The 12922-nt window shown below is 39.6% G+C and overlaps 2 protein-coding genes across 3 annotated transcripts; both read left to right on the forward strand.

Moving 5' to 3' along the window:
* The first annotated feature begins 462 nt into the window (after positions 1-462).
* On the forward strand, positions 463-4443 carry fam221a (family with sequence similarity 221 member A). Of its 2 annotated transcripts, XM_026299656.1 has the most exons (7): positions 463-779; positions 1033-1206; positions 1284-1474; positions 1632-1702; positions 1876-2008; positions 2896-2982; positions 4157-4443. In XM_026299656.1, exons 1-7 carry the CDS (start codon positions 715-717, stop codon positions 4162-4164), a joined length of 729 nt encoding a protein of 242 aa, XP_026155441.1. In that variant the 5' UTR covers positions 463-714; the 3' UTR covers positions 4165-4443. The 2 variants fall into 2 exon arrangements, with proteins under 2 accessions (XP_026155441.1, XP_026155440.1); XM_026299655.1 differs by lacking the exon at positions 4157-4443 and having other exon boundaries at positions 2896-3722.
* A 5370-nt stretch (positions 4444-9813) lies between these two features.
* Positions 9814-11865, forward strand: npy (neuropeptide Y). The gene is made up of 4 exons (XM_026299658.1): positions 9814-10218; positions 10520-10707; positions 11544-11633; positions 11709-11865. The coding sequence occupies exons 2-4, from the start codon at positions 10520-10522 to the stop codon at positions 11728-11730; spliced, it is 300 nt and encodes a 99-aa protein (XP_026155443.1). The 5' UTR covers positions 9814-10218; the 3' UTR covers positions 11731-11865.
* The last annotated feature ends 1057 nt before the right edge of the window (positions 11866-12922 follow it).

Here is a 12922-nt window from a genome sequence, read left to right on the forward strand (position 1 = left end):
ATAATTATGGTTACTGGTAAATCTCCAGAAAACCAATTTAAGTTAAGGTAGTTAAGTCTAATATAATCTTCGACGAATCCAGTAGAGCCGAGCTCATATACCAGTCACAGCCACTTTCTGCGCCCGTAGGGGCTGGATGTGTAACTAGTGTGGCGTAACCAGAGCTATGCAAATTTGCAACCTGTTTTTTTTTTTTTTAACGCCGAACTGCAGACATTATATTGTTCATGTATTTTATCGTTTGCCTCTGTAGTAGTTGCGACTTGGCATTATTGTTGTTTTTTTCATAACATTTTTTATAAATGTTCTTTGAGCCTGAAGGTCACATAATTTACTATATCAACGAGGACATTTGCTACAGTTTGATGATGGTTTGTCGCTTCCGCCTTGGTGTAAAACTATGTTAATATTATTATAATACGGAATCTGTGTGATGTGGCGCTACAGCTAAGGTTAAAGCTAAGTTTATATGACTTAGCGAGCTACATAATGAAAATTGACGTAATAACAGCCTCAATAGAGGAACGGCGGAACCCTAACGCGTGGGAGTGTGTGTATTTATTTGCAGCTCACTTCACGACCGTTAGAGGGACGGCTACAACCGTTTCTATGGCAACCGTACTAGCTGGTGGCAAACAGCTAACTAGTTAACTAGAGCTAGTGTTAGTTTGTTGTGTAGCGATAAGACAAGTCCACAGTATTTGACAGGAGAACATGGAGAGAATATGCCTCGATAAATCATCTTTAAAAGCAGTGGATGACTACTGGACGTACAGAAGGTTTGTCGCTATATGCCTTGAAGTCCTGTTTTTAGCTAACGTTAGCTAATATTTAGCTAACCTAGAGGGTTTTCCATACTTTTAGAAGCACGTGGCACCTAAAGCTAAATACAAATGAGCTGATGTCACAGCTCAAGTTCAACACATTATTGAAATTGTCAGAATTGTCCCATTCCTATAGGTTTTTCAGCTCATTTTGTAGGTGAGGTATCATATAATCAGGCTGTACTTAATGGTGGCTTCTCTTTTGGAGGATTGTGGGTGAGGATGATAAAGGAAGACTGTTCACTCCAGAGCAATATGAGGAGTACAAGAGGAAGGTGCTCCCTCAACGAATGAAAAACAGGCTGTATGTGAGCTTTGGGGTGCCAGGAGGAATTGACTGCAAACTCATTGGCCCTGAGACACAGTGCTTCTGTACACATAGGTAGTATACAACAGATGTCACTCTCCCTCACACATCGACATACATAGACTAATGAATTCATGAATAATCTGGCCTAGGTACAAGCAGCATAAAACAGACTTTGAGGTGGTTCCCCCTGAGCGACCCCTGAACCTACCATGCCAAGTCAGAGGATGCCACTGCTCTACCTACCATTATGCGCCCCAGATTGGGACAAACCATGTCCATTGCAGGTGTAAACACTTACCCCGGGATCACAGTGAAGTTACTGGCCACTCGTGCAGGAAGTGTAAGTCTAAAATCACTAGTTTTTCAATCTAGTGCCTTCCTATTTTATTATATTATATATTATATTATAACTTAGATTTTTTTCTTGAAAAATTACATATTGTCTACTATTATTGTTCAAGATGATTTTCACAAACTGTTTGCTGCTTGTCTTACAGGCAGCTGCTCTGGGTTCCACAGCCCCTACATTTGTGGGTGTGGCCAGCCCAGTTCTGCCCATCAGACCCTGGTGAATGGAGTCCAACATCAAAATAAATACATAAATAAATAAAATGAAATCACACAGCTACTGCTAAGACATACATTTCAATTATTTCAACCATATGTCTATGAGCATTTAATTAAACACTTAGCATCTTTTGAGTTTAAATCACATTTTTATTATCCTATTTATTTTGGCAGGTTGAGACAAAACTGGAGAGGGAGGCACGTGGTCGGCCCATAGGCAGGGATGTCCCCTATGCTGCCATGGGGGGTCTCACTGGGTTCAGCTCCCTATTGGATGGCTACCTCACACTGGAGACCAGTGGCTCAGGTACCAGATATGTAGCAGATATATGATAACTTGATGCACATATAGTCATGTGGAACTTTCTGTCAATCATATACCGGATTAGTCATTTCTCATGTAGGCTGTGTTTTTCTGATCCAGCCTTTGCTAGACTTTGAAGCACAGTACAGGTGTGTGCATTTAGTGCACCAAAGGTAAAGAAAGTCCCCTCAACCAGCATGTGAGGGCAGTAAAGAGCAAGTGTTGAATAAATAGGTCTGTAGGAGTGAGGATTTGTTTGGGCAAATGTGTATCATAAATACCATGTATATGAATACATTTGTAGGGAAACAAAAATACATGTCTTTAATATTAGAGATAAAGTTATTTTAAAATATGCATGCCATGTTGTTTTATCAGACCAATAATGGCTTCCTCAACTTTTGAGAGGTAATTTTCATCTTTTCTGAAAGCCATGCAAATTTAAAAAGTGATTGAATGTGTGCCATTAATTACACATTATTTTTTATCCATTTAGGTATCGTTAATTATGTATAATTTAATATGTTGCTGACTGATTACTCCACAATTTGGCATTTACTCTGCACACGCATATGGGTACTCAGAGTTTCTTCCAAACAACAGGTAGAAGAACTGGAATATATATGTAGCCTTTACCCCTTCAGTTTTAGGGTGATCAATATTATTGTATATTTAATTTGGTGTTGGTAGTTAATATATTGTCTGACAGATGAAGGTCAGTGATAGCAGATAACCTGTTTTAACACCATCATTCATTCACATCCTGATGTACTATAAGTAGTGCACACAACATACTGTAGATTTACCAAAAATACATACTTGTGAGGTACCCAACATCCTCTGTTGGTACCCATCACATCTGATTTCCATAATCTCTGCATCTTTTTCAGAACAAGACAGAGAAGATGACTGCCAGCAGAGAAGCTCAGCATCAACAGTCATCCAAACATCTACTAAAGCAGCTAGCTCTGTTCGCTGTAAGAGACAGACCAACAACCATTAAAATGCAATGAGTCTCTCAGAGTCCATCTATTAAATGGTTGAGGAACAATGGACAGTTACCATTAACACATCAAATGAGTCATACATATCTTCTAAATCTGTAACGTTTACTTTTGTCTAAAGATAAAGAACATTCTGATTGCTACACAGTTAAATTATTTTTTGACTGAAATGTCTTGTTGGTCTTTGTCAGTGTCGTGACACTGTGGTACAATCAACTGTCAGCAAGAGTAGTCATTAAACTCGACCTCAGAGCAAAACGATTAACTGACAATATATTGATTCAGTCAGAGGTTTGAGTGTGGGGAGCCATCAGTGGCATCATTAAGCTCATCCAGATCTACAATTTTGGCACTTTTTTTGTTAACATCTATGACCTGGGACCTGAACAAATCACAGTTTAACAAAGCCTGTATACATAGTCCAGATGAAACACATTAATTAGGAAGCAAACAATGGTTAGATGTTATCTGTGTTTGTATTGTTTATGGAGGTAGGGGGTAAAATGTAGATTAGACTATGAAGGAACATAGAATTTAAACATCTTGAAATATGTTTTTTAAAACTACATTTTACTGAGACACTAGGTCATTTGCAAACCTTTTTCAATGTAAGAAAGATATGGTCAAGTTTATTATAAAATGACTCAGTCATACTTGCCAGCCTACCCATACTCTAATCCAAACTCAGTGTTTTAGTACTGCCTCATATTTACTGTTTGATACACACTCCATAAATTGATCATTTTACAAATCTGAGGTTTGTATGATTGATGTTCTTTTATGAAGTGAAAGCCACCCACATAAAATACCAAAATAACCAGAACCATAGAGCTGTGTGCTCAGTGATGAGTGCAGTTTTTAATTTGCAGATAGATGTACTGTCTCCGATTGATTAATCCCATTCCTCATGGCAGATCAGCAGTGATGAGAGCTGATTTAATTCACAATGAATGCAGATTGAAGCAGGTCATGTTTTCTCCGCTGGCAGCCCAGTTTCCAGTGTAACTGGAGAAATAAAATTAACGGGGGATCTAAATGATGATTCACTCCCACTCAGTTGTTCTCACTGTGGGGATGAATGCAAGTCATCTGGGTCATAATGTCAACATTACTGAGCAAACTTGGGGTGTGTGTATGTGTGTGTTAGTGAGTTGAACAGGTGTTGTAGAGGGAACGGAAGTCGGGCTACATCTGGATGATGGCATGGGTGCACCTGGGTCTCTGCAGCTGAGTGATGAAGAGGAAGTGAGTGGAAGGGATCCCATCTGAAAGCTGACACTTCAGGTTCAGTGTTTACCTACGATGACCAGGGTATCAGGTTGCCACAAGATAAAGTATGCACACACACACACGCATCCACAGACATACTTTAAACAAATCATGTTTCCCTGTTGCTACTCAGAAGAGCTTTGTTGGCTACTAGAAATTCGCATCCTTAAAAACAATAATGGTTTATGCTACTTATTCCTTAACATCTTTTCTCAACAAGGGGGACAAAAATAGTGGGTGGAGTGGGAAGCGGGCAAAGAGAGAAAGAAAGAAAACCCAATTAATTACAAGGTAAAGGCCTGACGCATTATTCTGGCACAATTACAGTTCAGGGTAATTGCCTCTCCACAGCAACCCTGTTAAGGAGGCTATAGGTAATTTACTTTGGTCATTGGCTGAAGGGAATGACTACTATACTTCCCTTATCCCCATGGAAACCACGCCCAGCTTGACTGACAGATCCAACACTACAGATCACGAGGTGAGCACAGAAGATTAAATTGGCAATTACTGCGCAAGGAAACACTTAATTACCTCAGTGACGTTTACTGTTAGAACACACTGACTTAACTGGAGACGAAGAACACACTCCCCTAATTTCCCCACAGGGAGACAAAGGTAACAATAGCCCAGGGCATGGAGAGACACAGCAGACTGACAGGTACTGACAAATCACTTGGAACTGTCAAGACACATTCTCAAGCAGATACTAGTGAAGGAAAATACACTGGAAAGCTAAAGTAGCTGTTTGTTACTGTATAAGGGTCTTTAGTCAAATTTGCATTCTGACCCAAACTTTGCACCATATTTTTATTAAAAAAAGACCTGTATTTTTACAGATTTTCAGGCCTCATCTTTTTAGAAACATTTTTTTTAGCAACATTATGTTGCTAAAAAGAACAAAAAAACCATCACAATCTCCTAAAATGAAGCACAATCCAATGTTTGATGCTGCCACATTTGAGTTGTGTGTGTTGTTTCTCTTTTGTGAGAGAAACCATTGGTAACTGACAATATAACAACTTTATATAGGCCCCCTCATCCCCCCGTGTCAACAGGAGAAATGGATTTTGCTTTTTCACACAGTAATGCGATAACAAACAGGAAGGGTTGTTGTATATCTGGGTTAAATCAGTAGTAATGTTTGACTAACAAAGGCATGTTTAAACACATGCAGCCATACACATCCACTCATGGATCCATTAGTAGAGTGCATATGCCTATAAACACATACAGGGCATACTGTAGGTTTAGGTTTGACAGATAGGATTTAGTACAATAGTACAGTATCAGCAAAGGCACCTGTAAGACTTAGCTTAGTGTGTCTGTCGTAGCCTTCACTTACAACTTCTGACTTATAACACTGTTAAAACTAGTCCCTATTAAAGTAATGTTCATGAAATGTAGCTGTAGTTTTCAGGTACTGCTTCAATGTGAGAGTGTGTGTGTGTGTGTGTGTGTGTGTGTGTGTGTGTGTGCGCTCTTGAGTGAATGTGTCCTTGCGTGTGACTGCATGTCCTCACAGAAATTCTGAATTATGCACACGTCTACCAGCCTTAATGACATTAAACCTAGAAATGACTTTTTCAATTTGCAGAATAAGTAGTTAAATACACTCAATGGCTGATTGACAGCCATGTGGAAAAATTTTGTAGTCATGGCACATGCTTAAGAACTGACACTTTCAAATGCTTCCTAATGCATTAGCTGGACTGCTTAAATCATACATCCCCCTTCCATTATCAGGCACCTCTTCCACAGTGCCTGCATCTAGGATAGTAATACAGTATGTTGGTTATTACATTTACTCTTCAGACCCAGTGCATTCAAATGTGTATTACATATTAAAATGTTAAACCACAACGGTGACGTGATTCAGGCATTGTACTGTCCCTCTTCTTTTGTGTTTGGGTTTAAATCCATTCATTCATTTCTCTATTAACAAGAAAACCTGTTAAAAGATTAAGGATTTTAATAGATATTGAAGGTTGTGTTTGGTTCTTTTATTTTTAATTATTTAAAATTATAACTGACATATTTAGACATGACAACCACCATAACCCTCTGCAGATTGTCAGCAATTTACCACAAATGTAGTTTGAATTGTATTCATAATACATAGCAAACAGCTATTGTGTACTGATGTGTACTAATGTGTACTGATGTGTACTGGATGTTTAAAATGTTTTAACTAATCTGATTAATTTAAAATTGCATCCTGTTTTGACAAGTATCATTAAATTAAAACAGGACTCATACAAATAAAACAAGCAATTTTATGTAAATACAGAAGGCTTAGTCAGTAACAATACTGATGAACAATGCTTACATAAAATTGATTAGCATTTAAATCCATTATTATTTTTATTTTTAAGAATATATTGAAGGATCGAAGGGTTGAACAAACATGCAGCTAACCTGATGTAACAGTGGCACATGCAGACTGGCGCAGTCTCGCCAGGGTCACATGTTAAACTAAAGTTTAGTTTAGTGCCCTTCGACGTGTTAATACCAAAAGCTCCAATACTGACCTCCACACCTGAGCCGAACCGACCTGTCACAGCTTGATGGCTTGACCTTCTGTTTATCTATCAATCACAAGATCTTATATGATGTTTCTCTTGACGTGAGGTTTGTGCTGCTTTCACCCCAGGAGCAGATGTGGCAGAGACACATCTACAAACACACATGCAGTCCAAACAAAACACCAAAGAACACCAGGAAGTGGTAACAACAGGTAAATTAAAACACTGAGACTAGATAGGATGACTCTTAAATCACTGGGGGTTTAATTAGAGCGATAGAAGAACAAATAAGAAAAGGAAAAAGGACATTCATTTCTTATTTCCTCACTGAGCAATTGTCAGCAATGTATTTACTTTGAACTGAAAGAGCAGAAAAGCATGTGTTCTCCAAGATGTTATATGGTTCAGTAATTGCTCGCAAAGGCTGTCAATTAATGTCAGAGCCAAAACAAAGAAGACAATTTGGGAACATGCTTCTTTGAAGTGTTGATAGCTAACAGCTCAGAGAAGTGAATAGCAGAAATTTCACTTCTTTGGTGTTAGATAAGTTCTGGAAAAATAATCCAATTATTGTTAAGATGTTTATGCAAATTACCCTGAACCAGCATTATAATCTAAAAAAAACAAACATACATTTACTGTTTGAATTATCACCAATGCAACATAGCTCACAAACCACAATAAATTGACTAATATTTATAAAATTTGGTAATCTCATCATATTGGTTAATTTAACCCTCCAGTATGAACCAAACATCAAAACCTCTTGACTTAAATAACTTCAGTTTGAAGTAGCAGCCCACGTAGCCAAACGAGGGGCTGCTGATGGTCTATCTAAGTAATAGTAGTGCTTGCTTACCAGAAGTAACAGATTGTCACCATAGCACAATAGTGTAGTCAAAAGCAGCAATTTAGATGTCAGAGTTGTGTGTAAAAATGGTGTAATAGCCAATAACACACCAAAGCTGTGCAAGACTTAGCTTTTTTTTCCCTGTTTGTCAGTTTGTACGCAACTGCCTGATAGAGAAGCTACAGGCAGCCTGCTTGACAGTATTTTCTTTTACTGCTGTACACACTGTAAATTTCAAAACTGTGATTCACAGCAGTAGAAAATTGCAGTTCTTTTCATCTTAACAAATCTTGGGGGAGATCTTATTGTCCAAACCAAGAGGCTGATGAGAGGAGGAGAAAACAAATTTGCATTTAAACAGCTTGCTCTCCAAAAGACTTGTTCTCCACAGAAATGATTTCTGATAATGACAAATCAAGTTCCAAAACATTCTTCTGTACAGCACTTATCTGAAGTTGCCACATTTAGATCAGCAACGTACAATAGCCTATCATTGTTACCTTCACTGTGGGTGTTTTGATTGGTCTTATTAACATAACCTGGACTGTAGTGGACATAAATGGTGTCTGTCTTTCTAATTGCACTGATGTTGATCAGAATGAATGACCTTTCTTTTCATGAACCCCATTCACCCAATCACGTTGTCTCCCCCTGAGCTGGAAGTATGGCGCCCTCTCCACCTGCCCAGAAATCCAGCAGATTTCTAGCAAAATCCGATCTGGCTGTCAGAGCCATTTTAATTATAGAACATGTTGTAAATATTTAATGAATAATGAGTACAATACTGGCTGGGACTGATACTACCCCCAGCATGGACTAACACCCTGTACGTGCAGTGGACAGCTTGGCTGAAAATAAAACTGCAAACAAACAAAGTAGATGTTTTAGAGAAAACATCTTTAACACTGGTCTTTTTTTTTCCATATTCTTAACAGCTAAAATTGCATCCCTAAAGCATGAACTTGTCTGTGTGCGTGTTTTTTTTTTTTTAGTCCACTGTCTGAAGAGCATGTTTAGTGACTGAATTGCCATGTAATTATGTACAGACATTCTTGTTCCCTAGAGGATGAATCCTGCTGACTTGGACAATCCTCTGACTTTTCCTGTAAGTGCTTTCAGCTATCACAGTTTTCACTTGCTCACTGACCCCTCAACTTTGTCCACATACTTTAGGCATCTGCTTCATTCACATCAGGCACTTACATAAGTGCAAGCTGCTTCCTTAAGAAAGGTGGGATACCTATTGAAGCGAGTCACTTACTGTGTATGTATCTCCTTAAGAGGACTAGAAGATCTAATTCCTGCCTGTCATCATCATGATTCGGTCATGACTTTGTGCTCTACATTCATTTGTGCCTCATTCCTCTGCTCCCTCTTAGCATCCTGTGTTATACAAAAAGCTCTTACCACATCCTCTGCGCAACTTAAAAAGCAGCACTGCTGAAGAATACTGATTTTGATAGATTATATGGCTGCGAGCTGGTATACAAAAGGATTATGAATGGGAGGTAAATGAAGCACTTGGTGGTACAGATTCATTTGAAGTGCTATTTGGGTTTTCTTATTAAGTGGAAATCTTGGAGATTGGGCTCTTCTTTGGCTGACGTGTCTCTATATTCACATTTAGGCCTTTTGTTCATGTTGAGTGTTACAGTCTCCCTTTCCATCTGATGGAATGAACTGCAGAACGAAATTAGTGGACTGATTCAGTCAAACAGCGTGTCGAAAAAGCTGCGAACATGTGAGTCTGTTTGAGATCCTTTTATTCCAGATAGATCGAGATGTCGTCACAGGCCGCCCATAGAAGATTCATTTGAAGTTCATCCACAGTGTTACATAGCTGCCATTCTTTTGTGGCTTCAGATGGGATTATTGATCTCATTATGCAGAAGAATCACTACTTGATTATGAAATCATTTATCACACATTTCCTCACACAGAAGCCTCATAAACACCAAAACATCACACTCAACATGCATGTATCCATGTGTTTGACAGATTGTTTCCCTGCAACAATCACTGTGGCTGACATCTGTCTGAGCTGCACATATAGTAGATATATTTCAACAACACTGTTTAATTTAGCAATATGTCAGCACAATATGTCAGCTCCTCAATAGTGACATTGTGGTGGACTCATTATACTTCCTTTAATGTCATTACTGCAGTATCTGTGTACTATTCCTATAAGGACATGGGTTGTCTTAATTGGTTAGTATCCTAAAATATAATTGTAGTAGCTGGATTGGCCTCGTTCTTTAAAAACATCACTAATCCGTCTTTGTCTTTGGTAATGTTGCCTACTATCTAACTCTATTTTTAGTATGCATCTTTAGTTTAAATTAATGGGAATATGCTTTTTTAACGCACTAATAACAGCATCAGCAGTGACGTTCACATGAAGAAAGGCTGAGACTTGCGCTAAACGGAGCGCAGCTCTGACGCGTTTTTCTGCAGCGCGTCTGCCGCACACAGATATAAAACCCAGCGCGCACCAAGCGTCCAGAAGAGCAGAAGAGACGCCACAGCACAGCGCGCAAATCTCCCACCGACCCTCTGGGAATTGTAAGTACTTCGATATTTAATTGACAAAACGCTGTCATGAAATCCTAAACTAGTTTAAAGTCTGGCTAACTGATTTTTTAATGCTGGTTAAACAGCTGGAAAAGTATTAGGGATTACTGCAGCTCTGTCATTAAAGCCACAGTTTGGATCTTTTTTCGTTCTAACATGATTTATTCTAATTTATTCTTCGAGCAATGGCTTCAAAGCGGAACAGTGATGAATTTTAGCTGACTAAATAATGAATAATTGGCATTTGAAGAGGCGCCCAGTGATGTGACAGTTTTTTCCTTTGCTCTCCCAGATGCATCCTAACTTGGTGAGCTGGCTGGGGACTCTGGGGTTCCTGCTGTGGGCGCTGCTCTGCCTGGGCGCCCTGACGGAGGGATACCCGGTGAAACCGGAGAACCCCGGGGAGGACGCCCCGGCAGAGGAACTGGCCAAGTACTACTCAGCCCTAAGACATTACATCAACCTCATCACAAGGCAGAGGTAGGCGGACTAATTACAATAGAATATAACGAAAGGAATGAATATGCACTGATGAAAACAATCATTAGGAGACAGTTGAATATCAAGTTTAAATTGACATCACGAACTGTTTTGCGGTAAATTTCCTTCTTGAATGATTTAATTAATATTGTACATTGGCCAAAAAATCAGTTCCACTCTATTTGATACTGTTATAGCAAATTCAAAATATTGAATGTTTCTGTATATAATAAGATGAAAAATAGTTCAGCACTTAGGTCTTCCAGGTTAAACCACTTCCTCCTGTACCACTTAACACTAGCAGTTCCAAGTTGTGGTAAGTAGGAGTACAGTTTTTTGTACACAAAACCTTTGGAAACCTTTGGTGTCAGAGTGGCTCTTGCAGGTCTGGCGACAGCAAGTTGTTCCCTCTCACTTGTCACAGAGCAGGGAACGCCTGCTGCCACGGCCAGCATGCCTTGTCACATCAACCCTGGATTTCAGCTTTCTTCTGAATGTCAGGGGCTTGGATGTCGCAGCAGGCGTTTAGCCACCCAGGGTTACAAGCTCGCCGGCACAGCTTATCATCCGAGGGACAGAAAAGGAAATGTGACCACCTGCGATGCAACTCCTGTCTGTGTCTGCTGGGTCTCTGTCTGACTGTGTTCAGTTTCCACTGAGTTTATAGTTGGACATATAACACAAGGACATTCAGAGTGATGGGTTCTGTTATTTACTTTAACCAATGTCTCATTTCACTTTCATTTGACAGCCAGAAGGTCTAAGTTAGTGCTAAAATGTGCCCTCAGTTTAGATAAGTCATCTCAATCTGTCAGTTGTCTCTTTGTGTGTCTCAGGTATGGGAAACGCTCCAGTCCTGAGTTTCTGGACACACTGGTCTCAGAGCTGCTGTTGAAGGAAAGCACAGACACGCTTCCACAGTCAAGGTCTGTGTTTATGTGAGAGCACTTCAGTTCATCCTCTCAGGAAGCTGGCCTTGACTTTTCCTTCTCTCTCACCAGATATGACCCATCATTGTGGTGATGTTGTCATCAGTTTTGGCTCCACCTCACCGGCGCCCCACCACTGCTGACATCCTGATCTCTACACATCTGTTACTTCATACCCTCCTACGCCAAACGACCACCCTGCCTCTATATTCGACCCTTCATCCTTAACCATCAGCTGCACTCAAAACTGCTAACAGTATGTGCCATAAAACTGTAAATAGTTTATTCAGAGTTATCATCTGTGAAACATACAAATAAAATGGGGGAGAGAAATGTTGATTGTATTGTATAATTGTCCTATTAAAGATTTGTTGTTTGAAGAAATGTACCTCTTGGCATCTTACTGATGGCTAAATATATCACAGTTGAATCGGTTTTATAAATTTGATTCACTAAACCCTGGAAAACGTTGCTAAATCATCTAATGTTTGTTTTCAACTGTTTGCTTGACGACTTCCCTCGTAAGAGCAAGTTTGCATGTTTGGACTTGATGTGCCACACCTTACCTCCCATTTGAAACCCAAGATCGTACCAGCTAATGCCATATGAGACTGGATAATGGGACAAGTGCAGGAAAAGTACATTTAAACTGGGTCTAATGAGTATGAATAGTCCAGTTGAAGCCTATAAGGTCAGATACCAGATACCAGTTCAATTGAAACTGCCAATTTGGGTAGCTAATGGCGCTCTCTTGTGGCCATAAGAATAAGTACCAATTCTGAGACATGAAGGAGACATGGCATTTTTCAGGAGCCCTGATGCAATTATGTGAGCGGTTAGCCTGCCACAACCTGACATCAACTCAGCGCACAAAGAAAGCAGCTAAGAGACCCTGGAGACACACAGTCTGCATTGGAAATGAGATACCCCAAAGTATGAAGACCATTTAGGCCTGCAGGGGGACCTGGTGCCTTCTTTGTATCAGTGTTTCAACATTTAAAGTGTGTAACCCCTTATCAGAAAATAGCAACACCTGGTTACTGCAGACACTGAACCACAAACTGAAGACTTAAGATGTTCCCTCAGCTGAAGGCTTGGACTCTCTCTGGGTATGGACACATTAGGAAACAATAGGCCCCTGGGTAAAAAAAAGGTGTAAATGGCCCCCACCTTTCCTGCACTCCTTAGAACAAGACTCACAGGTTAGACTGTTTTTTTCTAGTGATTGTTTTGTTTGTTTCATTTCAACTTTTAAATCTCTTTCAACTTATTTTACTGGTTTTATG

Source organism: Mastacembelus armatus, chromosome 11 (genome assembly GCF_900324485.2).
Source record: "Mastacembelus armatus chromosome 11, fMasArm1.2, whole genome shotgun sequence".
Taxonomy (NCBI): Eukaryota; Metazoa; Chordata; class Actinopteri; order Synbranchiformes; family Mastacembelidae; genus Mastacembelus; species Mastacembelus armatus.